The 26,282-nt window shown below is 53.5% G+C and overlaps 1 protein-coding gene across 6 annotated transcripts in view; it reads left to right on the top strand.

Moving 5' to 3' along the window:
- The first annotated feature begins 9,358 nt into the window (after positions 1–9,358).
- The window catches only part of SRL (sarcalumenin), a 37,176-nt gene continuing 20,252 nt past the window's right edge, over positions 9,359–26,282 (top strand). For 5 of the 6 annotated variants that reach the window (XM_081554912.1, XM_081554907.1, XM_081554908.1 and 2 more), the window contains exon 1: positions 9,359–9,432. Coding sequence is in view for 4 of the 6 variants with exons in the window: in XM_081554907.1 (XP_081411033.1) it covers positions 9,372–9,432 (61 nt within the window). In the remaining 2 variants the exon portion in view is untranslated. Of the gene's footprint in view, positions 9,433–24,892; positions 24,988–26,282 lie in introns of all 6 variants that reach the window. The other variant, XM_081554911.1, reaches the window with a different exon arrangement.

The raw sequence follows: 26,282 nt of genomic DNA on the forward strand, positions 1-26,282 counted from the left end.
TGACAACCAAGGCTCTATTTCTATGATTCCTATGTAGTTTTGTCTTATCTAAAATGTCATACTACAAATATATTCATTTATAGTATATGACATTACAAATTTAGCTTTTTGAATCTGGATTCTTTCACTTAGCATTATCACTGTAGGTTTCTCTCTTTTGGGGTGTATCTAGGTATATTTACATAAATTAAGCGCGTGTTTGAAGGAAGGGGCTTAGTTAGGATCTGGGCGGGAACACCGCTTCCCAAGACCAGCAGAGCGACCCCTTTTAGCCAGGTGCAAGACGCGTCCTACGGGTTGCAGGCAGCGCCTAAAAGGGTCAATAGAGGGCGCTGTGGAACCAGGATGTCTGGCCAGCAAGGGCAGAGGCTCCGCCTCCTTCCGGTGTCTGCGGGAGTACTCAGTTTCTATAGGCCAGAGGCGGGGCTCGGGGGCGGGGTCAAGGGAATACCCGAGACCTGTCCTTGGGAGCCCAGCGACCGTAGGCGGTCTCACCAGCGGGCGGCGGGAATCAGGGGCGCGGCCGCGGCCCCGCCCCTTCCCGGACTAGCCCCGCCCCCCGATGCGCATGCTCCTTGGTGCCTCAAGCCATCTCGCGCGCTCCCGATAGAACGCTTCTCTGGCCCTGGCCCGACCCCGCCCCGCGCCCTCCCACGCACGCTTCGCACGCAGACGCGGCAAACGTGCGTTTCCCGCGTGTCCTCCGCATGGAGGCGCTCGCAGACTTTCTCCTGTGCCCGCTGGGGCTTGTGGTGGCGCCTGCGCTGCAGAAGTTTGGAGCGCCCGCCGTTCCAGTGACTTAACAATGTCGCAGTCAGAAGGGAACAAGTGATCTTAGTGTTAATAACTTGTTTCCTTTTAACCCACAATGTTTGAGATGTTATTTTCTCACAGATAGTGAATGTAAGAAACCGAAACCATTCACCTCCATTCACCTCAAATTGGGACTTGAACCCATGTGCGGTAACTTGGACCCTGCCAAAGCCCAGCTTGGAACTTAAACCCAAACGGCTGAGACTCGAAGGTGGCCAAAACTCACTGTCTTGTGAGATCATACAACTGGTTTCAGGACCTAATGAAGCTCAAGCTCTTGATGTCTCATCACAGAAAAAATTCAGCGAGAGACAAAGTGGTAGGTAAGAAGTAGATTTATTTAGAGAGAAACCCTCCACAGTATGTGGGCCATTTCAGAAGGAAGGAGCGGATCAGGAGAAACTCATACCACAGAGTGGACCATCGCAGAACGCAAGTGCAGCCTCAAAATGTGGTGTAGTTAGCTCTTATGGACTGGGTAATTCATAGGCTAATGAGTGAGACCAATTTTGGGGAAGAGGTGGAGATTTCTAGGAATTGGACCACCACCCACTTTTTGTTCTTTGATGTTCTTGAAACTGTCATGGCGTCTCTGGTGAGTCATTTAGCTTGCTGAGCTGTTACTGAGGATGAAGGTCTAGTTGAAGTTGACTTGTCTGCCATCTTGGACCCATTTGGTTCTAATCAGTTTACCTCGTGTCCTTGGGCTTCATCATTCTTTAAAAGGTTGTGCCCTACCCACTTCCCTCTTGTTTACAAACTACACATGAAGTAGCTCATTCTTCCCTGCCGAATCTGGGAGCCCTGTGTGCAATACCTTGGCCACCTGATGCAAAGAACTGACTCATGTGAAAAGACCCTGATGCTGGGAAAGATTGAAGGGGACGACAGAGGATGAGATGGGTGGGTGGCATCACTGACTCGACAGACATGAGTTTGAGTAAATTCTGGGAGTTGGTGATGGACAGGGAGGCCTGATGTGCTGCAGTCCATGGGGTTGCAAAGAGTCCAATGCGACTGAGTGACTGAACTGAACTGTGTGCATCTTGCTCTGGCCACACCTCTGTGGGGAAGGCCGTGGATCCGGGCACTTGGGAGCCAGGCCTGGGGTTCAGAAAGGGCACAGTGTCCAATGGGCACAGCAGTCACTGGCCTGGAAGGAGGAAGAAGTGGAGATAATGTGGGAACCAGATTGTAGAGGACTTTCAGGTCACGCTATGAAGCTTGGACTGTATTTTTTGTGAAGGGAAGGAGTCTAGGAGAGACATGACCAGTGCGAAGTTCAACAAAACCTTTCTTATAAATTTTTGTATTGAAGTACTGTATTGCATACACTTAGAGGGCTCGTAATGAAGCGTTTAGCTCCGTGAATTTTCACGGACTGAATGTACACCCATATAGCCAGCATCCTACCAAGGCTTCAAGTAGTTTCTTTCTTAAACAAACAAAAAATTGTTGGAAGTAGTTACAGAAACGTACAGGAGGCCACCTGCAGCCTTCACCCTGCCTTCCCCAGTGCTAACATCTTGCCTACCTAATGTACCCCATGGAAACCAGGTGACTGTTGTTGGTGCAGGCCACAGGACTTATTCAGAATTTACAGTTTTGCATGGGTTCACTTACGTATGTGTGTGTACAGTTGCTCTGTACCATTTTGCAACAGCGATTTTGAGAACTGGAGTTGCTCTGCATCCTCACCAGTACTTGATATTATATTGTCAGATCATTATATTTTTCAGGTTTTTTGTTCCAGCCAGTTTGGTAGGTGTAGAGTAGAATCTCATCACAGTTCTATTTATATATTTTTGGCCACACCTTGGAGCATGAGGCATCTTAGCTCCCTGACCAAGGATCGAACCCTTGCCCCTTGCAGGGGAAGCGTGGATTCTTAATCACTAGAGCACCAGGGAAGTCCCTAGTTTTACTTATTTTATATTGTCATACAAATCGTACAGTATATATACTCTTTTTGTCTGGCTTCTCAATATAATTCTCTGAGATTCTGTTTGATTTTATGTATATTAGCAGTTTGTTCTTTTTTATTTCTAAGAATACTGCATTGTATGAATATACCACAATTTGTTTAGCCAGTCATTTAACAATGGACACTTAGGGTGTTTCCAACTTATGACCATTGTGAATATATTCTAGTAGAGACTGTCCCCCAAATAGATTGTGCCAGCCTATGGATTCTGTCACCAATGTGACGGTGAAGGGGCATCGTAAGCCTGTGCCATGGACTCTCTTTTGTGGTGGTTTCTTTGGGAGGGGACTAGGCATTCTTGGTTCCTAGAGGCCTCCCCCACCCTATTTTAAGGTCTTCGTTAGGAATTAAATCTTATGGGAAATGTATGTCTGCTCTGATCTCAAGGATTGTGACATTGCACCATGTCTGCTTTGTGAAGATCCTCAGAAGAAATTCCTGTCGAGTCTCAGCAGCAGAAATAATTTCACTTCTCCAGAACAGTTGGTTTGTTCTTATTTTAAGGACACTGTGATTTGGCAAGTGATCAAGTTACACACATGTGAGGGTTTACGTATGCACTGCCGTTTGCTTTTGTATCAGCCTTACGCATGGCTCCATTTCGTGTGCCTGTTTTCATCTCCTGTTACTTCCCATTCTTGTTTTCTTGGTGTACTTTATGGATATTTGGGAGCCATTTGTATGCTTTTCTGGGACAGGGTGGGTTATGATAAATGCTGCTTGTGCCCTGGTTTGGGGATGTCTGGCAGCAGAACATTTGCCTCCCTAGTTCTGTGAGATGTTGAAGGGCTTAGATAGGGCAGAAAGAGGGAGAGGACTCCCTGTGACCTTGGCCTCCTTAGCGGTTGGTTAACTGACCTCAGACCAGTATGTAAAGCCCATGCAAATCCTCCAGCCACCTCTTGGGGCTGGCTGGCCAAGTTGTCCTTAGCCTCAGATTTTGTCTCTGGCTCTCCCCTGCCTGCCCCTGCCCCTCCTGGACCCATTCCACAATCCCTTCTTCACCCGGCTGCCTCTCTGTGCTCTCCTGCAGGCTGCCTTCCTTGTGGCCTTTGTCTTTCCCCCTCTGTCTGGAATTCTGCATGCCCTCCCTTGCCCTGCAAGTCCTGGGCTGGGGCATGGGGTCAGTGCCATCCCCTGCCTTGGTCCCCTTTCTTCTCTTGCCCTGCTGAGTTGCAGGTTTTGGTGTTGATTGACACGAGCATGTGCTGGCTGAGAGGAGGGGTAGGACTGGGGGCTGGGGGGCAGGATGAGCCCTGAATCCGGCAGCCGTAGGAAGGAATGAGCTCCCCGAACCGGCTGTCCCCCCACCACACCCCTGGTGTTGAAAAGGAGCTAGGAGTGACAGCTGCAGGGTTTCCTGAATTAGGGGGCCTAGGTCACAGGTTCCCGCGGGTGCGGCCTGTCTCCATGGCAGCCTCAGGATCAAGTTCAAGAGGAAACCGCACAGCGATTGGAGAAGCCTGTGTGCGAGTGCTGCACACATTCCAGAGATTAGTCGTCCCTCCCACATCGCCTCTTGCCTATCTGAGGCAGATAGAAAGGATGCTCTGAAAACGGGGAAAGAGAATTGAAGACAGCCTGTTCCCTTGTAGGGAGAAGGAATTGTGTGGGGTGGACAGGCTCTGAGGATTAGTGGGGTCTGCTTGTTTAAGATCAGGGGAGGGGCGGTCTCCATTCTCCGGAGGACCTCATGGTGCGTGTGCCTGGCTTCCTGCGAGAAGGTGGAATGGCAGTGGGGAGGTCTGGAGCACTGTGGCTGGTTTGGGCCTCACCTTGCATTCAGAACAGCAGAGTCAGTACCTTCTGGTAGTACTCTCTGTCACTGGAGGTGTTCAAGCAGAGATCTCTGTGAGGGTTATTATAGGGAGGATGGTGGGAATTTGGTTCCTTCCAAGGAAGACAGTCTCTAACTCCTGAGGTAAATGGGAAGGTCCTCTTGATGAGGGCTACTCTAGAAGAAATGAAATCTGCTGACACCTTAATCTCAGACTTCCAGCCCCTAGAACAGTGAGAAAATAAACTGTCGTTTAAGCCCCCAGTCTGTGGTATTTTGTTACAGCAATCCTAGCAAACTAACATGCTGTCCTTTTGTGACTTTTGTTTAACTTTGCATAGCATTTTCAAGGTTTAGCCACATGTTGTAGCATACCTTAGTATTTCTTCTTTTTTTTTAAATGACTAAATAATATCCCATTGTATGGATGGACCACATTCGGTTTATTCATTCATCTGCTGATGGATACTTGGGCTTTTTTCACCTTTTGGCTGTGGTGAGTCATTGGCTGGGTGTACAAGGACCTGTTTGAGCACAAACAGGGCATCTTTAAATCAGACGCAGTCAACCCTTTAAGCAGAGCTGGGCTCACCCTCCCTTCTGCTTGGCTTGGGTTCCTGTGGTTTCTCTGACCCTCTCTCTGTTCCCCACGTGCCACCCCCCCCTCCTTCCACCCCTTCCCTGACATGCTAACCCCTTTCCCCCCACCATGGATGCTATTCACTTGGTTAATGGGAGAAGCACCGGGTTTGTGAGGCGGGCAGATCCGGGCTCAGGCCCAGCAGCTCTTTTCCTAGCTGGTGACCCTGAACAAGTCCCTTCAGCCCAGAGCCATGGGCTCCTCTGTAAGTTGGTGACGTCCACTTCCCATCCCTCGAAGTCCCCGGTGGAGCGGGCACCTCCTTGGCTCAGACGTCCTTTTCTCACCCGTGATCGAGTGAGGCCTCCTCCCTCACAAGGAGGCCCCCCCGCCAGCTCCCCAGCCATGAACACGGGTTGGAAGACTTAATGCTGGTGTGTCAGTCGGGGTCTCCTGAGAAACAGCCAATGGGATCTGTGTTTACAGAGGGAGGTTGTGTGGGCCAGAAAATCAGAAATCCACGGGGGAGGCAGCAGCTGGAAGTCAGGTGCGTGGACATCGCAGTCTGAAGGGAGAACTCCCTCCCGATCGCCAGACCTCAGTCTTGTTGCTTAAGGCCATTGACTGATTGTGTTAGGCCCACTCACATTAGAGAGGGTGATCTGCTTGACTCAGGTTGCAGATTTAATTATTTTTAAATTATTAATTAATTTATTTTTGGCTGTGTTGGGTGTTCATTGCTGTGTGTGGGCTTTCTCTACTTGCAGCGAGTGGGGGAAACTCTAGTTGCAGTGAGCAGGCTTCTCATTGAGGTGGCTTCTCTAGTTGCAGAGCACAGGCTCTAGGGCATGCGGGCTCAGTAGTTGGGCATGGGCTTAGTTTCCCCTCAGCATGTGGAATGTTCCCCAGACCGGGGATCGAACCCATGTCTCCTGCCTTGTCAGGTGGATTCTTGACCATTGGACCACCAGGGAAGTGGGAAGTCCAAGACTGCAGATTTAAATGTTAAGCACGTCTGAAAAATACTTGCACAGCAATATCTACACTGTTGTTTGACCAGCAATTGGTTGTCATGACCTAGTCAGGTTGACACACAAAATAACCCATTGCAACTGATACCTCATCAGTTCTCTTCAAACTCATCTACAGATTCATCATAATTCAGTTGAACTCCAAGAAGACTTTTAAAAAACAATTGATAGGCTGATCTCCAAATTCATGTAGAATAGTCAAAATGACTTTAAAAAAGAATATCAAAGTTGGAAGATTCATGCTACCTATTTTCAAGATTTATTGGGAAGCCATGGTGATCAAGATAATGAGGTATTAGTGAAAGGACAGACACGTAGCTCAGTGGAACAGGATATAGTCCAGAAATAGATTCTTACATATATGGTAAATTTTTAAAATAAATTTTTTTTTGGTCCAAGCTGTTTGACATGTGAGATCCTAGTTCACTGACCAGCGATGGAACTTGTGCCCCTTGAAATGGAAGTGTGGAGTTCTAACTATGGGACCACCAAGGTGTCCACATACATAGTCAGTTGATTTTTTTAAAAAAAGATGCAAAGGCAATACAGGGTCAATAAGATGGTAAAGAATCTGCCTGCAGTGTGGGAGACCTGAGTTTGATCCCTGGGTCGGGAAGATCCCCTGGAGAAGTGAATGCCAACCCACTGCAGTATTCTTGCCTGGAGAATCCCATGGACAGAGGAGTTTGGCGGGCTACAGTCCATGAGGTTGCAAAGAGTCAGACATGACTAAGTGACTAACACTTTCACACTTCAGGAAAGTCCTTTTAACAGTGCTGGAACAACTGGATGTCCATTTGTTAAAATCTAAATTTTGGTCCAGTCTTGCAACATATTAAAAAAAAAGCAGAAAATGGATTATAGATCTAAATATAAAACCTGAAATTACTGTACTTCTGGAGAAAACAGGAAAAAATCTTTATGACTTTGGTTTAGGCAAAGAGTTCTTAAGTATGACACCAAAGGTGTAATTCATAAAATAACACATTGATCAATTGGACTTTATAAAAATTAAGAATTTCTGCCCTTTGAAATACACCTATAAATGAAAAGATAAGCCACAGACTGGATAGGAAATATTTACTAATGACGTATCTGATAAAAGATTGTCTCCAGAATACATAAAAAATGGGGAAATATTTGAACAGGCACTTTATCAAAGATGCACCAAAGAAGTGGATGACAGATACATACACAGGAACATGGTTAATATCATTAGTTGTTAGGAAGTTGCAAACTAAAACTACAGTGTGATATCACTACACACCTATAAGAATAACTAAAATTTGAAAAACAGACCATACCAAATGTTGGTAAGGACGTGGAGTAACTGGTGGTGGGACTATAAAACGGTACGATCATCTTAGAAAAAAGTTAAGGTGAAGAGGAGTGAATTAAGAGTTTGAGATGAACATATACACACTACTATATATAAAGTAGATAACCACCAAGGACCTACTATATAGCATAGGGAACTGTGCTCAATCTCTTGTGATAACATATAATGGAAAAGAATCCAAAAAAATTTTTTTTGCTGCACTGTGCGGCATGTGGGATCTTAGTTCCCTGACCAGGGATCGAACCGTACCCCCTGAGGTAGAAGCCTGGAGTCTTAACCACTGGACCGCCAGCAAAGCCCAACTCCTAAGTATTTACCCAAGAGAAATGAAAGTGTTTGTCGTAATGAATTGTATATAGATGTTTATAGCAGCTTTAAAAACCAAAGTCTCTCAACAGGTGATGGATAACAAATTGGGGTCCATCCAGGCCATGCAATACAACTCAGAATCAAAAGGAGTAAACTGTTCATATGTGCCACAACGTGAAAATGTCTCAGTATCATTATACTATGTGAAAGAAGCCAGATAAAAAAAAATGCAGATGGGATGATTCCATTTATATAAAAATCTAGAAAATGCAAACTAATGTATAGTGGCAGGAAGCAGATTAGTGGTTGCCTAGGAAGGGGTAGGCAGACATGCGTGCTAAGTCACTTTAGTCATGTCTGATTCTTTGCGACCCAATAGACTGTAGCCCACCAGCCTCCTCTGTCCTGTAGGATTCTCCAGGCAAGAATGCTGGAGTGGGTTGCCGTGCCCTCCTCCAGGGGATCTTCCCAACCCAGGGATTGAACCTGTGTCTGTTACATCTCCTGCACTGGCAGGCGTGTTCTTTACCACTAGCGCCACCTGGGAAGCCTTGGGGAGGGGTAGGAGGGGGTAAGAGGGAGGGACTGTAACTAACATGAGGAAAATTCAAGAGGGGGGAATCCGTTTGTCATTTTGATTGTGGTTGTGTAAGTGTGTGAAAATATATCGAATTGTACACTTTGAATACATTGTTTGCTATGTGGCCATTGTGTCTCATAAAACCATTTTAAATGGGAAGTGCGTGAAAGATGCCAACCAGACTTTCATCCTTTTCCCCACGGCCAACGGTCACCCCCACAGGGACACTGTCCCCAGCAGGACCAGCCAACGTCACCCCTTCTAGAGCTGGCTTTCAGGGAGCCGTCATGTGCCCCCAGGAAGAGTGCGTCAAGTAGTGTGTTGCAGAAGCGCTGCTGGACAGGGACCGATCCCTCCAGGCTGTGCCCGACCACACAGCATCCGATGTACCTTTTCCCGTCAGCATTCTGTCTCTTCCAGAGGCGAGGGAAGCCGAGGCTCCTCACCATTGACCTCAAAGGTCAGATGTTGCGGGCTTTCCTCAACTGACCATCAAGGCTCTACCCTCCTGACCTTCGGAGAGGGGCTCACATGTGTGTCCGTGGCTGTCGTCTAATAGGCCCTTGGTCCACAAAGCCGAGGCGTGTGAAAGTCACTGCTCCCACGGACTTCAGCTCACATGACTGCAGATGCTGAGAAGACTTGATCCCTGACTCCCAGACGTGACCCAAAAGGACACCCCACTTTTTCTCTGCTATACACCCCCACTCCCGCGCACCCTGCGACCCCTGTCACGTGACCCTTGGGCTGCCGCGGGAGAGGAGTCAGCCGGGCCCTGCCTTCCCCGCGGAAGCTGGCGCCAGGCGCAGAGCAGCCTCCGTGGCCTCCGGGGTCCGCGCCGCTTGCCCATCACGTCCGCCCAGTTGCCCTGGTGACTGTGTGACCCTGCCGCCCGCCCCCGCTGCCACCTGCCCTATAAATAGAGGCCTGGAGCAGCTGGGCTCTCTTGGCAGTCACCATGAGGGCGCTGGTCCTGCTCTGCTGCTTCGTGGCCTCGCTCCTGCTCCCAGGACAAGCAGGTACGACCCCCAGCCGGTTGGCCGGGCCAGCCGGTGACCCCACGCGCCCCCAAGGTTTTCTGTTTCCTGTGGGGTGGGGGAGCTCGGGTGGTGGGCGGAGAATCAGGCCTCCGTGGCTCCTGGAGCTGATGGCAGCCCTTTTCCTCCCGGCTGGTCTCACTGAAAAGGCATTGGGTGCGGAGACCTGAGAGCAGTCAGGGGGCTCGTGGGGAGGAGGCCAGAGGGAGCGGAAGCCATGACCTGAGAGGTGCAGGCAGATGCACGGCCTGAGCAGGGGGCGGGGAGAAAGGCCAGCCGGTAGATGGTAGGGGAAGAAGACCCCAAGAGTCAGGACTGGAGCCTCCCAGGCTGACAGAGGACCCTGCTCTTGGAGGTGGAGGGAAACCCTGGAGGTCATTGAGTTGACCCTCCCACCTCATGGAGATGGAGGGGTGCCTGGCTTTGCATGAGTGAGGGCGGCGGATGGAGGGTCATGGCTTGGGAACAATGGGACAGAGGAGGGCTCATTTTGGGGAGGGATTGGAGCGAAGAGCTGGAAACCAAATTGGGCACAGTTCAGAGGAGGGCCAGGACCCAGTCTGGCGTGGAGCTGGGCTAGGCCGGGGCCTTCACTGAAAGGGGGCTGGGGCCCGCGTGCCGTGGTTTTCCTGTGACATCTCGGCACTTTGTGTGGTGGAGGCGGTGGCTCCGGTTACAGTGTGGGGGCTATTTATAGGTGTGGAGGGGGTACCAGAGCATTTTGCCACCTCTGTTCCCGAGACTCCTGGGGCTGAGTGCCCCTCCAAGATGCTTCAGAAGTGCCCTGGGGACCCCCCAGGAGTCCAGGAGTCCCACTTTGCCTTTTCATGATGATTGTAGGCTTTATCTGCCCTGGGGGCCGTGGGGCCTTGAGGGTTCTCTTTCTTGAGGTCTTAGACCCAGACAGGGGAGCCCGTGGCAGGCAGGAGCAGAAGCCAGTCCCTCGGGGGCTAGACACTGAGATGGGGGGCTCCGGCCTCGCATGTGCCGCTGGGCCTGCCCTTGTCTGCCCTTGAGTTTAATTTGGGCTCCGTGGGGCTGCAGTGGCCGGGGTGGCGAGGATTCCAAGCGGCTGTCAGGCAGCTAAGTATGGAAACAGCCATGTAATCGGAGCCCGTGCCCGGGAGCCACTGCCGCCCTCTCGCCTGCTCCGCCCAGCCCCAGCTGCCAGCTCCGTGGCCTCCATGCCGCCGCCCCAGGAACTTTTAGCCTTTTAGGGACATCCTTTATCTTTCCTCCCACCAAGGGAACTGGACATCTGTAATGTCCCACAGGTCCTGTTGGGGGACCTCGCCGTTGGGAAAGGAGGCAGGCAGGTGCTTTCTGCAAAGATCCTTTCTTTGCAGTCCTTTCCTTCCTGGACTCTGCGGTGTGTGCCCCCTTCGGCCTCAGCCTGGCCACTCGTGTGCGGGGTCCCTGCGCTCCTCCCCGCTGCTCACAGCTTGTGCTGTGCGTTCTTCACAGTGGTGGGCTTCCTAACCCCCAGTTGCAGATTGTAAACCCCAGACGGCTTCCTCCTGCAATCTGGGGTAGGGGATTCCGTGAGTGGCTTCCCCCACCCCGTAGTGACAATCCTTTCTCCTGGTTGACTTGCCTGTAGAATATGCTACCACTAAGTGCCACCATGCCCACAGGCACAGCTTTGCTCCTGAACTTCCCACCCCCGTGCTGAATCCTCCTTTCCAGCCCCGTGTCGCTCACCCCTCCCTGGTGGCAAGCACAGCCTTCTTTCTAACCTGTCTTCCTGCTTTCTGGGGGGACCCTGCAGAGCCGCCCTTCCTTGTCGTTTGCCCTCCTTGCTCCCGTGGTCCTCTGCACCAGGATGATGGGCTCCACAGCCTCCCCGACCCCCAATCCGCCCCAGTCCTTTGTAACCGCCAGCATCCTCCTCTTTGTCTTGGGGACCTGGCCTGGGGTCAAGCCTGCTCGAGGACAGAGGAAAACAGCCCTGAGAGGGTTTACTCAGTCTGCTCATGGTCCAGGTGAGGGAGCAAAAGCCAGAGGAAAAAACCATGGTCAAGATCAGACAGGGAGTCAGCGGTAGGCACGCCGGGCCAGTCTCAGCCCACCCGGGAGTTCCTGGCCTCCTTTGGCCCCTCTCTCTCTGCAGTCCTCCTTGGACACCCCAGTTCCTCTGCCTGTGGGTGTGGGCCCACGCATGGCTGCCTTGGGATACAGGGCAAGACCAATGCCTTCGAACTTTGACTCCCCAGAGAGCATGTGGGAATGGGGCTGCTGGGAAAACATTTCTTTGGGCTTAAACTGCTGGTGTTGGTTAGGCTGAATTCAGGACAGCCTTGCTTCCTGTTACCTGCTCGAGGCAGAGATTGAGGGAAGACAGGGGGTCTGAGTCTGCTCCTCTGCTTCCTCCAGCCCAGCCCTGGTTTGCAAACTCACCCTGTCTGCTCTGGCCCCACCCTGCCATCCCAATGGCGAGAGGTTGGTGCGTGTTGGGGCTCCTAAGTCCCTCCAAGAACAATGGGGTTCTCTCAGGAACCCCTTTGTGACATTTCCTCTCCCACCCAGAAGGAAGTGGTTTTCACAGCCCCTCAGCAGGGTAGCCCAGGTGCGATGATCCAACCGTGGGGAGGGCTCAGAGAGAAGGTCACGAGCTGGGGTTTCCTGGGGAGGGAGTAGACCCCAGAAGCCTCTTCAGCATGTCCCCCCTCTGCTGCAAGCTGTGTCCCCAGCGAGGTCCCCAGCTCCTGGCTTGGTGCCACCGGACGAGCCGTGGGGAGCAGGTGGTCCACCAGTTCCCACATCGGGTGCATGAGGCACTAGTCTGGATCTGCTCAGTGGATGCAGCCCCCCGATGTGGGCACCGAGCCTGGTGGCCTGTGAAACTGCAGTTTGGGAAATGCGGGCTTTGCCTCCCACGTGGGTGTGGCGGTGAAGCTCACACAGCTAGCTCAAGGGCCAGAGCTGGAATCCTGGACCAGAGGTGGGGTCCGGTGAGGCTGGCTGCATCCACCTGGCCTTTCGGCGCTTGCTCAGCTGTGGTGGCCAGGAGGGAGCCTGATCCCTGTGGACTCAGGAGGAAGACGATCGTTCTTCCATTGACTTGGCCTGAGGGATCAGGACAGGGCATGGATAAGATGCCTTTTGGCCTGGAAGGAGGGGAGTGGCTGGGGGAGGATGGTTGGGGTCTGCTGCTATGGGGTGCACCCCTCTACTCCAAATCCAATCTAAAGCCAGACTCACCATCCCTTCCATTTAAATACTGCTCGAGGATGCAAAGCGCTTCTCAAACACCTTCCTTAATTCATCCTGGATCTAGTGTGTACCTGCTGGTTCACAGGTGTGGTGCTGAGGGACCGCGGATAGGCATTCTGTCCTTGGCATGCTTATAGTCCGGGGCTGGGGGAGACAGGGCAACCTCCCCCTTGTGGCTGTGCACACACAAAGAAGACACACGCGTATCCTCAGGGAAGTACCGGTAAACGGGGTTGGGTGGACGGAAGTGGGTCTGAGTGGATCAGGAAACGTCTTCCAGGTGAGGGACTGTCTGAGATGGGCCTTGAGAAGTGTAGGGTTCAGAAGAGAATGCCGAGGAAAAGCAGGGATGAGCACATTCATGCATCAGGGAGGGTGGGGCTCAGGCGAGACCCAAGAGGGTCACAGGGAGGAATGGTGAGGTGGGGGTTGTGGGGAGTCCGGGAGGCTGGGTTGGGGCCAGAGTGTGAGGGAAGCTGGGATGAGGAGGGGCCTTTGGCTCTGTGGGTGGCAGGTAACCAAGGGGTTGGGGGGTGGTTTGGAAAACTGCGTCTGGCAGTTGTTTGCAGGGAGGAGTAGACCGAGCTGGGATGATGTGTACTCTGGCGAGGGAGAGGGATGGACCAGAGGGCAGGCCCCACTGCAGGCCCCCCCAGATTGATGCTGGGGAACAATTTGCTGGACCCCTCAGCCTGGCAAGCTGGGCGGGAAGGAGCCCCCGAGGGTTTTGTGTCGGTCACAGCAGGCAGCACCTTGCCGGAAAAATAAGAGACCAGGATCATAAAAGAACCGATTTTAAAAGGTCACCTGAAATCATTATGAATTCTGGGTCCCGGGGGAACGCCTGGAGGCAGATGGTTAGCTTAGGAGGAGGGTCGGGTCTGGGGATCCAGAAATGAGGCTCGTTTGGGTAAAGATGAGGGCGAGGCTGTGATATCACTGAGGATGCAGCTGCAGGGAGAGAAAAAGAAGAGAGTCCAGGACCAGTCCCCGGGGAGTAGGAAGAGGAAGAAGATAAATGGATTTCAGGAAGATCGGATGAGATCCAGGCAGAGGCGTGACCTGGCAGCGGAGGACAGGGTGCTTCCTGCAGAGGCTATGAGTCCCGCGGAGAGGCCGGGGAAGGTGAGGCGTTGGCTTGGACGTCAGGAGGCTGCGGACCGGTCACTCATTGAGGACACGGAGGCATGTTCACAGGGAGAGATTTTCAATATTAAGTCTAGGAGATCTAGAGGATGGTGAGAGGAGGTGGGGCGGCTGAGTCTGCAGAGGAGGTGGTGTGTTCCTGGGCCAATGGGGAGGATGCAGAGGAGCGGGAAGGTCTGATGAACTGGGGCATGGGGTGGACGTCAGAGTTTGAGAGCGAGGTGGACAGGTCTGAGGGGGCTTGAGGGGGGACCTCAGAGGGACCCCCCCGCACACTCGAGGTTCACTCAGCAGTGCCTGTGCCCACCAGGGAGCTCAACGAGGAAGTGAGGATCCTGGTCTACAACAGGGGATTGCTATAGAGCAGGGTGAGGGCCATGGAGGGGAAGAACCAGACAGAGCTGACCAAGAACCCCTTGAGGTAGAAAAGGAGGCCGGTTGTCCTGAGATGCGTGGGATCAAACAGCAGGGCCCAGACCAGAGCCTGGCCTCTAGTCCAGCTGAGGTAAGGCCAGGAGGTGGACAGTGAATCAGCATTTTCGTCACAGCAAACGTTGGTCTCTCGCTGTTGGTGAACCAGCCCTCTCGAGCCTTCAGGTGCTGCAGAGAAGGGGGCAAAACCCGACCCCAAGCTCTGTCCCAAGGTGTTCATTCTATAGACGCGCACCGACCTGCTCCCGGGAAGCACTATGTTCGGCTCTGCAGGGGCCATTACTTTGGTGGAAGCTGGCGCAGGGCACGGTGCAGGGCACAGGGCCCAGAGGCAGCCGGGCTCAGGTTTCCTCTGGGTGTTTTCCAGGTGGCTGTAAGGCCTCCCTCTGCAGCTCCCTGGCCCATCAGCAAGACTCATTTTGGGCTGAGGGAATTCAGGATCTGCTCTAGGCGGCCAGGGCCCTCAGAGGCCCCCCATCTTCCTCACCTGCCTTCTCAGGGGCCTTCTGGATTCAGACACGTGGCTTCAGACGCTTGCCTCTGCCCTGTCCATTTCCTTTTCTCCTTGGAGTTTCCCTTCTCTCCCCGGACACTGGCCCTGCTTTGTCCTCATGAGACATGCCCTGAAACTCATTCCAGCAAGGGCTAACGGCTCAACACTTAAACTGTCACTTTCCCAAGTCACTTTTTGTTTGAAAGGAGTCAGAAGATTTTAGCTCAAGTAATGCATCTCTAACGTGGAATTTCTCATTGCTTTGGTGGGCAAGATCTTACCCTAAGTCCCTAATCACAGCGTTGAGGCAATAGATAGTCCCCAGTCCTGAGCTGTAGAGCAGGGCTTCCTCTACCTGACCCTATAGGAGGGAGGGAGGGAGTGGACTGGAGCCCTGGTGGCCACAGCTGTAGGACTTGCTCTGTGGTTAAAAAACCCACTCTGTTGCTCACCCCCAGCCTTGCTGTCTTCAGCAGGAGGTAAAGAGGGTGGTATAACTCGGTAATGGGAAGGGTCCGTTTTCATTTGCACTGAGTTTCTGGAGACATCTGTTTCCTGGTCTGTGTCACCTGTGATGTATCTTTCTTGGGGCTCAGGGACATCCCGTCCCATTTGGTTTCAGCCTCATCCATCTCCAGATGTGAAGACGAATTTGTTTAGAGTCAAGGTCTCAGGCACCCCTCCGGCGTGGGCACAAGCCTGCCCCTGTCACTTCCTTGTCCCCTCAGAGACCTCCAGGTCAGCCTTTCCTGAGTTGCCCATCCTCAGGGTAAGGGGCTAGGGCAGTGGAATCTGCTCTAAAAATGCCTGAGCTGTTAGGTCCACCGTTCACACCCCCGGCAGGGCCTACAACATCTGCCTCTTCTGCCCTCCAGCTCTTCCCCGCTGGTGTGGAGGGAAGACTGGTGGTGGTGTTTAGTCTCTGAGTCATGTCCGAGTCTTTGCAACCCCCAGGACTATAGCCCACCAGTCTCCTCTGTCCTGTCTGGTTCCTCTGTCCATGGGGTCTCCCAGGCAAGTGTATGAAGTGGGTTGCCATTTCCTCCTCTAGGAGATCTTCCCAACTGAGGGATTGAACCCGTGTCTCCTGGGTCTCCTGCGCTGGCAGGCAGATTCCTTACTGCTGAGCTGCCTGGGAAGCCCGAGGCTGGTGGCGGGTGTGCCCGGTTCTGAAGCCCATGAGACCATGGGGCTGGCGGGCAGCTCCTGCCTGGTGCCACCCCAGGAGCCTGTCCTTCCTGGGACCACGTCGTCAGGACCATAGGAAGGCACAGTTGCTGTTGCTCTGTCCAGCTCCCAAACCAGGACCCAGAAGAATTTCGGGTGGGACATTGGCCCAGTGGGGCAGGCTCCCCATGTTCATGGCAAGGCTGTTAAATGATGAGAAGAGGCTTTTCTCCTCTGGCCCTTGGGGTCCTTGTCTTCTACAACCTTGAGGGCCCTTGACCTCTAGTCCTCTGTTAGCTCAGAGTGCTCAAGGGCACAAGACAAGTGCAGACTGTGTGGCCAACCCTGGGGAGGAGGGTTCAGCACAGCCCCCTAAAGAAACAGGCAATGCGGCCCTGGGTCGGGAATCAGGATGGACACATGATTCGGGGTGATGGGCAGTATGTGATCAGCAAGAGGCATGAAGGTGCAACGTGGATTCAGACACGGCAGGAAGAGGGAAGGAAGGGCAGGGCTGGGTAATCGCACAGGGTGGGGGCTCAAGAAGCGAGGCAGGAACGATTAGGCAGGCAGGGGTCCCTATTGGAAAGGCCCAGCTCTCTAGCCCAGAGGCCAGGCCATGCCCATTGTGACGTGCGAGCTGGCCATGCTGTGCAGGCAGGAACGGGTTATGCCCCTGTCCCCAGGTGCTGCCTTCTATTTGAGGAAATGACACACACTGAAAAAAGATGTAACTAACACTCTGGGTAGCCCTGTTTGGTGTTCAGAGGAGGGCTGGAAATCTGGCCTCATGGAAAGGCAGGGTTTCAGCTGCACTGGGAAGAAGGGGACGATCACTTGGCTGTCAGCTCCAAGAGGACAGGGCTGTGCGTTCGTTTAATTTGCTCACCGCTCCATCACCGACGCGCAGCACAGCGCTTGGCTCACTGGAGGTGCTTAGCAATGTCTGATGAATGAGAAGATGACTCATGTAGGCAGAGATGGGGTGGGTTGGGGGAGCATCTGGAGCTGGGGAATCAGAGCCGGGAGTGGGGAAGCTTGGACCGTGGTGCTGGCAGGAACGGGATGAGGGCAGCTCTGGCTAGAACATGGGGCTATCCCGTTCAGGGAGACCAGACCACCCTGATGGGCTGGAGCCTACTGGAAAGGGCCTTGAATGCTGAGCCAAGCCGCTGTCTCCCTAAGCCCTCAGCATGCTCTAGCCCCTCCCCTTCCAGCGAGCTCCTCCCCTTCCCTTCCCTCTCAGATATTTTTGGATCCTTCTAGAGCAAGGACTGCATTCTAAGTTCAAACAGGTGCAGGCAAAGTCTGGCCTGGAGTTTGGGGCCTGGGGGAAGAGGGTTGCACCGGGAGCTCCGCCCAGAACCAGGCCGGGGGGAGCCCTGGGGTATGGGAGCCCCCGCCCTCCAGGCCGCTGCCAAACCTGCGGCCCCTGGTTCTCCTCCAAGTGACCATTCAGTTAGGACCTTGGCCAGCGCAGCTGCCTCCCATAGAGTTTTCCCTAGATGGCAATAGGTTAACACAAAGCCATTGCCTTGATCTCTAGGTCCCCAAAGTGCCTCTGATTCCATGGGTGCCTACCCTGTATACCTGCACCCCCGCCCCCAGAGACACTTCCAGCCATTGCTGGTTACTTGCTTTTTCTCGAACTTCCTCCTACGCTTTATTAATCAAGGGTCAGGCAGTAGAAGACTGTTTATCTCTCTAGCTTATCACGGAGGTTGGAGACACCAGGAACACTCCTTGGGACCTAGGAAGGGGTCTGGAAACATCAGACCAGTGGCTCTCGCAGTGGCCTGGGGGAGCCTGTCCTGGCCTAGGGCTCCCAGAAGATGAAGCCTGGGCCCCAGGGGTCCCAGAAACAGAAGTCCGGCGACGAATCTCCCTCTTTCTCCTGTCTCTTCCTGCCTCAGTTTCATTTTGGAATGGGTAGTTAGGCTGGTGTTCTCTCCACCCAGACCTCCCTCCCCTGAGGCTGCCCACGAGGGTTCCCAGGGGCGGGGGCGGCATGCACTCTGAAACTCGAGGACAGAGCAAGCCCTGGCATCGTCACAGTTCACCACCGAGCCCCCTACCATCTCGCCACCTGTTGGCTCTGCCCATAGAGTGGAATAATGCTCGCCCTATTTACAGCATGGGGTTGTTACGCGACTAAAATAAGAAAGCGGCTATCGGATGCTTAGGATGTTTTTCGATCTCAGATACTTTTTAAGGTTAGAAGGGCTGTGACAGCGATTACAGGCTCTCGCTGCGGACAGTATTCCTGTAGTTTGACACCTGCCTCTGGTTTCCTTGAACATCATGAAACGCGAGCGACTCCAAGAAGCTCATCATCCGCACAGCTGCCCCTTCTGGTTGCTGTGGATATCCTTGGATTCTGTCTTCAACGAGCTTATAGACCGGAAGGGCAGGCCGTCCCTGTTGGTGATAGGAGCACAGAACCATATAAGGCAGGTGTAATCGGGGCTAAAAATAAGTGGCCAGAGCTTGTAGAGTAAGTGGGAGCAGGGACGGGGCCCCAGGGCTGGGGATCACGACCAGCGTAGCCTCAGAGGGGCTGGGAGGCTTTCGTAGGGCAGGCTCGCGTGTTGGTTCGTGTATTATTTTCCTGGGCTGCTGTAACAAATGACCTCAAACTAAGTGACTTCAAACAAGAGAGAATTTATTTTAATTGAAGGATAATTGCTTTGCAGTATTGTCCTGGTTTCTGCCGTACATCAACATGAATCAGCCACAGGTATACATATGTCCCCTCCCTCCTGAGCCTCCTTCCCACCTCCCACGTCATCCCAGCCCTCCAGGTTGCGACAGAGTCCCGGTTTGAGTTTCCTGAGTCATACTACAAATTCTCACCGGCTATCCATTTCACACATGGTGCATGCGTGCATGTGTGTGCTAAGTTGCTTCAGGCATATCCAACTCTTTGCAGACCCTATGGACTGTAGCCTGCCAGGCTCGTCTGTCTGTGAGATTCTCCAGGCAAGAATTCTGGAATGGGTTACCATGCCCTCCTCCAGGGGATCTTCCCAACCCAGGGATTGAACCCGCGTCTCCTGCATCTCCTGCATTGCAAGTGGCTTCTTTACTGCTGAGCCACCAGAGAAGCCCCTCCACACATGGTAGTGTACATCAAAAAACAGAAATTCATTTTCTCCCAGTTGGCAGGCTGGAAGTCCGAAGTTGAGAGGTGGGCAGGGCATGCTCCCTCTGAGGCTCCAGGCGAGATTCCTTCCTGCCTTTTCCAGCTTCTGGCAGGTCCAGCAGGCCTAGGCCTTCCTTGGCTACTGTGTGCATCTCTCTGATCTCTGCCTGTGTCCTCACATGGCCTCTTCTTTGTGTGTCTCCTCCCCTTCTTATAAGGACACCAGTCTTGGACTCAGGGCCCACTCTTATCCCATATGACCTTATCTTGACTAATCACCTCTGCACAGACCCTATTTCCAGATAATGTCACATCCTGAGATTCTAGACAGAACGGTCTCTCTCTTTAATATTTACTTATTTGTTTATTAATAGCTGCACCAGGTCTTAGCTGGGTCACACAGGGTCTTCAGTCTTCACTGCAGCACACAGGATCTTTGGTTGTGGCATGGGAACTCTTAGTTGCGGCATGGGAACTCTTAGTTGCGGCATGGGAACTCTTAGTTGCGGCATTCAGGATCTCGTTGTTTCCTGACCAGGGATCGAACCCAGGACCCCCTGCCTTGGGAGCACAGCGTCTTACCCACTGGACCACCAGGGAAGTTCCCTCATTGCTGGCTCTGAACAGTTCTCATCTCTCTCCCAGGTTGTCACACCTGTTTCCTTGGTCCCCTCTCGGGCCCCACGGCCCACACAATTGTTCCCAAAGGCTAATATGGAGCTCTGTGGATACTCCCAGGATGAGTGTGTCGAATGAATGGATGGACAGCTGGCCTGGGATAGGGAATTCCAGGAGCAGTGTCTCGCCTAACGGTGGTCCTGGGGAGGACGGTGGGGAGGATTTTCCAGCTCCCTGTGGTCGGTCACATGTGCCCAGGTACAGAGAGAGTTGGAATTGGCACATCTGGAGGACAGGGGGTCTGGTGTTCCTGGTAGCCCGTCGTCTGATGGAGAGAGGCAGTGAACTGAGAACCAGCAAACTCCCTCGGGAGTGCCTGCGTGCAGCTCTGCACCGTCTCCTGCTGTGGGGGTGGCCAGACGGGAGCAGGATGGGCAGCCCTTCTAATACTCCGCAGACGTCATGTGCAGAAGGAACTTCTGGGTGACCCTCCACCGCCATCCATGAGGGGTTCACCCCTCAGTCTCCTGTGATCCCCTCGCCAGAAGGAGCCCCCAGTTGCAATGTCTCCTAAGGGCAGAGTTAGGGGTCCCCAACCCAGAGTCTGGGGTGTCAGCCAGCTCTGGAAGCTGGTGGCTGTAGCTCTGTGGTTTGTCCTGGCTCTGGAGGGACGAAGAGGTTGGGGGCAAGTCTCCAGAGTCCCCTCCCCTTTCCAGAAATCCTCACCAGTGAATCCAGTTTACACCCAAATGCCCTACCCCTTGCCCCAGGAGCTCCTGCAGTGAGCCCCTGGGGTCCACATCCCTGCCTGGCGCTGAGCCTCCGCTGCCAGGACGCAAGGTCTCTCTCCCTGCCTGCCGCTCCCTCCAATAATCTGCTCTGTCTTTGAGGAGAGGATCTTTATATTCAGGAATCCAGATTGGCAGCTACTCCTAGGACCCTTTGATCACAAAATAATAGGCCAGTTAAGTGCATCCACCCATGGGTGCTTTTCTGGTTCTGAATCCTGGTTCTGAACTCCTCTCTTCTGGAACTTTGAACTTTCTTATTTGTGGGAAGGCCTTACATTTTGCCACCATTCACCTATCCTCTCTTCCCATCCACCCATCCATCCATTCATCTGTCCACCCATCCATCCATCCAATGGCTGTTCTAGGTGCTGGGACATACAATCTCTGATAGGCAGTCAGATAAGTAAGTTATCTAGTCTCTTAGACTTTTATAGGTGCGGTGGAGAAAGAGAGACTAGGATGGAAAGAGGGGACAGTGGGTTGGGAGGCAGCCTCAGCAGGGTGGCCAGGGAGACCTCACAGAGAAGGTGACAAGGAGCCAGGACTCGGGAGGATGGGAGATAGCCAGGCAGTGAGGGGAGCATCCCCAGCAGAAAGGACAGCACAGGGAGGCAAGGGGGCCCTGGAGCTCCCAGAAGAGCAAAGCAAAGAGACAGAAATGGGTGATGGGGGACAGGGCTCGGAGGGTGTGTGCAGAGGAGGGCATGGGGCTCAGGGAGGGGCTGTTCCATAATCCAGGTGAGAGATGACAGTACCTGCCTACCTGGGTCCAGGGCTGGCGGCACTGCTGGGAGGTGGGGCAGGGGGGCAGGGCTGTTAGGGGGGAACAGTTAGATTGAGGAGAGATTTTGAAGGTAGACCACAGGTTCAACTAAAGTTTTGGAGAATTGTAGATGCTTTATTTTTTAAACAGCTTTCTTGAGATATAATAATTCACATGTAATACAATTTGCCCATTTAAAGTGCACAATTCAATAGCTTTTAGTGTATTCACCGAAATGGGCAACCATCAGCATCATTTTAGAAGGGCTGTTGGCTGGGATGCAGAGCAAGGGGCAGGCCTGGTCCACACTTTGCACCCAGTAGGTTCCTGGGAAGATGTGTATAAGTTGACTGCCAAGGTCAAGGCCCAAGGACAGTGGTTCTCAGATTCTAGCATGTGTGAGAATCACCTGGGTGCTCGTTAAAAAAGCAGACTTCTTCACTGCTAGTCCAGTGGTTGAGACTTCATCTTCCTATGCAGGGTGTGTTAGTTTGATCCCTAGTCAGGGAAATAGACCCTGCAAGCCACAACTAAGGATTCACATGCTGCAACAAAAGATCCCTTATGCTGCAGTTAACACCTGGTGCAGTCAAAAAAAAAAAAAAAAAGCTGTCACATTGGCTGACAGGTGCTGTGGGGACGCAGGGCAGAAGCCCCTCAGTACCAAGTCCAGGGATGCGTCCCAGGGGTTCAGCCTTGAAGCTGAGGTCTGAAGCCAGAGCTGGAATTAGCCAGGCAGCACTGGGGAGCGGGGAGAGAGGAACCGGCTGGTGTTGGGGAGGCTGACCTGAAATCCTGCAGCCAGATCTGCGGGAAGCAGAAAGCGTCTCGGGCGCGTGGTGGCCTGGCTGTTGGCAGACCCATCACAGGTTAGGTCGTGTCTCCCAAAAAGATATGCCGAAATCCTAACCTTGGCATCTCAGAGCATGGCCACTTTTGGAAATAGGCTTGTTGCAGATGTAGTTAGCTCATGTGACTGGTGTCCTGAGAGGAAGAGGAGGAGAGACACAGAATGGAGGCACGGGGAGCAGGCCATGAGTGACGGGGGAAAGACTGGAGATGCCCACTGATGAGCCAAGGGCTGTTGAGAGCCATCTGAGCTGGAGGAGACAGGAAGGTGCTACTCCTAGAACCTTGGGGAACCAGGGCCCCTCGATACCTTGATATTGGACTTCTGGCCCCAGAACCATGAGGGAATACGTTTCTGATGCTTTAGCCACCAGGTTGTAGGGCTTTGTTACAGCAGCTTCAGGAAAGGAATACAAGACCAGGCTCAGGTTTTGTGCAGGGACTTGGGACCCTTGTTCCGCGGGGGTGGGCGGCCCCCTGGGCAGGCGGCCTGCTGGATCTTCAAGTGCAGTCTGGTGGAGTCGCGCTGGCAGCGATGACCAGGAAGGGTCACCCCAGGGACAGTGTGTGCGGAATGTCCACTCGCTCTTGTCCCGCCCTCTGTCCTGCCCTTGGCCTTAACCTTCCCTTCCCCAGGGGAGACCCGAGAACTAAGGAGTTGGTGACCGGCCCTGGCCCTCTGCATGGCCACCAGGTACCAGAGGAAGAGGAGGTTCCTGCACGGTCAGAGCCCCGTCTGGGGTTTTAGTGTTTGAAGAGATGAGATGGAGTACCCGGGTCCTCGGTGACACTGGGTTCACGTGAGAAGGAAGCTGCTCTTGGGTTTAACTGCCTTCATGTTTCCTCCCCAGAGTGGGGAGATCTTGAGAGGGAGCCCTCCGCCCCCAGAGGGCTGAGAAGCCCAGAACCTGGCTTCCTGGGAAGTGTGGCCACATGTCTGAGGCTATAAACGGGAAACAAGTCTGCTTCCAGAGGAGATGTGGATTTCTAGAATGTTCCACTAGAGAGCAGCTTCGGTGTTCTGGACGTCTTTGTCTATGGAGTCCAAGCTCTGGAGCTATGACTGAGGGTAACGGGTGGTTTCCTGCTCTGGTAACCATCCATTACCAGATGATCAATACTCTGGAGGCTTTGGGGGTTGGTGCAGTTCACGGAGCAGTGGGTGGGAGGTGGTCTTCTGCCCTTCCTCTGTGACCCCAGGCCTTCTCCAAATATCCACCCAGATTTGTGCTCGGGGGCCCAGCCTGATATCAGCGCCCTCCACTGGCCCTTTCTGGGAGTCTGCACTTTATAGGGGAACGGATGGGTGATCCCAGGAATGCCAGGCCCCAGGGATGGGGTGAGACTTGGGTGTAAGGGGTTGGAAATATCATGTTGACAAGGACACCATTGCCGTTTGGAACCTTCCTGAAAGGCCAGAGCTAGAAGCCTAGGAGCCATCCGTTTACATCTGGCTTTGCCCCAAGGGGCTTGGCAACATATGGGCAGGTTCTTTTCTGTCTATGGGCCTCGGTCTTCTCATCTGTGAAATGAAAGGGCTGGGTTAGTGAATTCCTTAGTTTCCTTCTAGTTCAACGGGGTTGTAATAGGAAAAGCACCCTAAGGCTGAACAATGAGATGAGGTCGGGGGCCATGAACCTAAGGACTCAGAGGTAGAACCTGTCAGTGTCAAATTTGGAGAAGCCCTTCAGGAGAGAAGGTGGGAGGATCTGGCATCATGGCTCTGGGCAGTAGTTGTTCTGGAAGGGTCCACGAGCCAAGCACACAGGGTAGAGTATCCCCCGTGTTGCTGCTGCCCCAGCTTCTCCCATTGGCTTGACCTTCCTCCAAAGTCTCCTCTGAGTGGACCTAGGGCTGGGGGGCCCCTGGAGGTGGGATCTGCTAAGGATAACGCCTCACTCCCAAGCAGCGGGAGGGGGCCTGGGGCTGCTGAGGGGGCAGAGCTGCTGGCGGTGCCAAGGCCAAGGGACGGCTGTGGTTGGGCCATGCAGACCGGTGTGCGAGGCCCCCCCCCGCCAACCCAAGCTCTGATTGCAGGATGAGTCGAGTGCCGCTGAGCAGGAGCTGGAGCCACTATCAATCAGCTTAGGTGCAGCCAGAGCTGTGTCTCGAGGTCTGATTTGCCCCCGAAGGGCTTGATGCTCCCTGTGCTCACTGGTCACAGGGATGGTGGTGAGGCCCCTCAGGCCCCCCAAGTGGCCTGTCTCCCACTGTGCTGCCATTTCCCAGAGCAGGGAAAGGCCTTTGCCCATCCTCATGCCAACAAGACCCCTCACGCGCCTTTGCGTTGGAGTGAAAAGCAGGGTCACCTCGGAGTGACGGGAGGGGCCTGGGAGGCAGAGGACAGATGTCGTGGAAGTTGCTGAGTGAGTTGGAGCTGTGTGGAAGTGGGAGTCAGTGACCGCGGGAGTTAGCCTGGGGCTCGGCAGGACAAAGTCCGGGCACAGGAGTGCCGGCAGCTCAGCCTGGTTCCTGTCCCAGGCCAGCAGGAACTGCCGAGAGCAGGGACACCCATAGCTCCTCTCTGAGCTGCTTCCGGCTGGAAAAGGGGGAGAAGGACCCAGGGCAGAAAGACCTCACCTGGCCCACGGACGGACCCCTTAGAAACGAGGTTGAGAGGAGTAGGGTGCAAGTGAGCCAGGGTGGCTCTCGTCCGAAGCCAGTTCTGTTTTGCCCCAGCCAGTGAACTTGGGATTCAACCTGGCGTCTTTGCTCTTCTAGGAAATTATTATTATTATTATACTTGACATTTGTAAAATGCTTTTTTTTTTTTTTGGCTGTGTACCAACTTTCTGGCTCTTGATTACCTGAACTTGGACCCACGGCAGTGAAAGAGCCAAGTCCTAACCGCTGGGCTGCTGAAGAATTCCCCATAGAGTGTTTTAAACATGTTTAAAATACTCCGAAGAGGTTGGCAGAGCAGGTATCGTTCCCTGTTGCGTTTTACGGGGAGAAGGAGTTGGGTGCAAGTCAGTGAGGGGCAGCCTATATACTAACTGCATGGGCGGTGACGAAGACGTCAAGGAGCAGAACCCAGCTCTCCTGGCTTCTGACTGAGTCCAGAAGGATCAATCTGGCTCTGGGTCTCATGGCAAAGGAAAGCTCTGAGATGAGGGCCTGGCCCAGGAAGGTGTCAGATCAGGTTCCTTAGCTCAAGAACCAAGCTGACTTCCCCCTACTTCCCCGGCCTGGGGAGGAGGTGGATCTGTGCCCTTGCTCCCCCACCTGCCAAGCCCACAACGGCTCTGAGCTGAACCCAAGGCATCCATCTGACAGGGACCTCTGGGAGCCACTCTTCTCTGGCCCTCGATGGGTCACTCCTTGTCCGGTGCCCCAGAGTTAGACCATCAATCCTCCCAGAGGTGGTCCTCGCGCCCCCAGGAAGGTTGTTTCTTTGGGTGGGGAAGTGGAGGTGGGGGAAGCTACCTGCCTGCCTCAGCCCCTCTCAGAATCCAGCCTGTATCCCTACCCCCTGCCTTTCCCCTCCCAGCCAGCTCGGCCCCTCTGAACAGAGGAAGTATTGCCAACGACTCCTGCGAAGATCTGTGCTCCCTCGAGGCAGGAAAAGCCATGTGCTCCATAGGGTGTCCAGTCGCCCCCAGGGTTTAAGGCTTAATGTCCTACTTCTTCCAAAGGTACTTGCCTTTTGAGAGTGAGTGCTTACCCTTATCCATGAATCCTCTGGGCATCAGTGTATACACCACGGCTGTGGGGTCCTGGGCGAATTTCCCAGTGTACCTCCTGAACTAAGAATTCCTGGGAATTAGGGCTGGGGAATGGCGATGGAGTTATTCTGTCAGTCTCTGGACTTTATGGGTTAAGAACAATTGTGTTGAAGTCTTGAGCATGGTTTTCAAAGCGAGGAAGAAGAGGGTAGGCTGAGAAGTCGCTGTCCTTCTGAGGTTGACTCACACTCTCTCATTCCAAGGTCGGAGGGAGCGACCAGGCACCGTGCATGAGACTTGGAGTTGGTAGAGAGCTGGGTTCCAGAACCAGCCTGCTGCTGACTAGCCTAACTAGCCCTGTGGTCTTGGGATAATAATTTGTCAGAGTTTTAGGATCCTGACCAGTGAAATCAAAGCAGTTGGTCTGTGAGGAGGTCCCCTTTGACCCCCATCCCATGGTTCCCACTGGCCACTGCCCTTGTTATCCTGCCCCATGCCCTGGGTGAATCATTTTGGGGCTAGAGTCCAGCCTGGGACAAGCTGTCCTGGTGGG

The sequence above is a fragment of the Giraffa tippelskirchi genome, chromosome 13 (genome assembly GCF_054371585.1).
Source record: "Giraffa tippelskirchi isolate mGirTip1 chromosome 13, T2T-mGirTip1v1.2.pri, whole genome shotgun sequence".
NCBI lineage: Eukaryota > Metazoa > Chordata > Mammalia > Artiodactyla > Giraffidae > Giraffa > Giraffa tippelskirchi.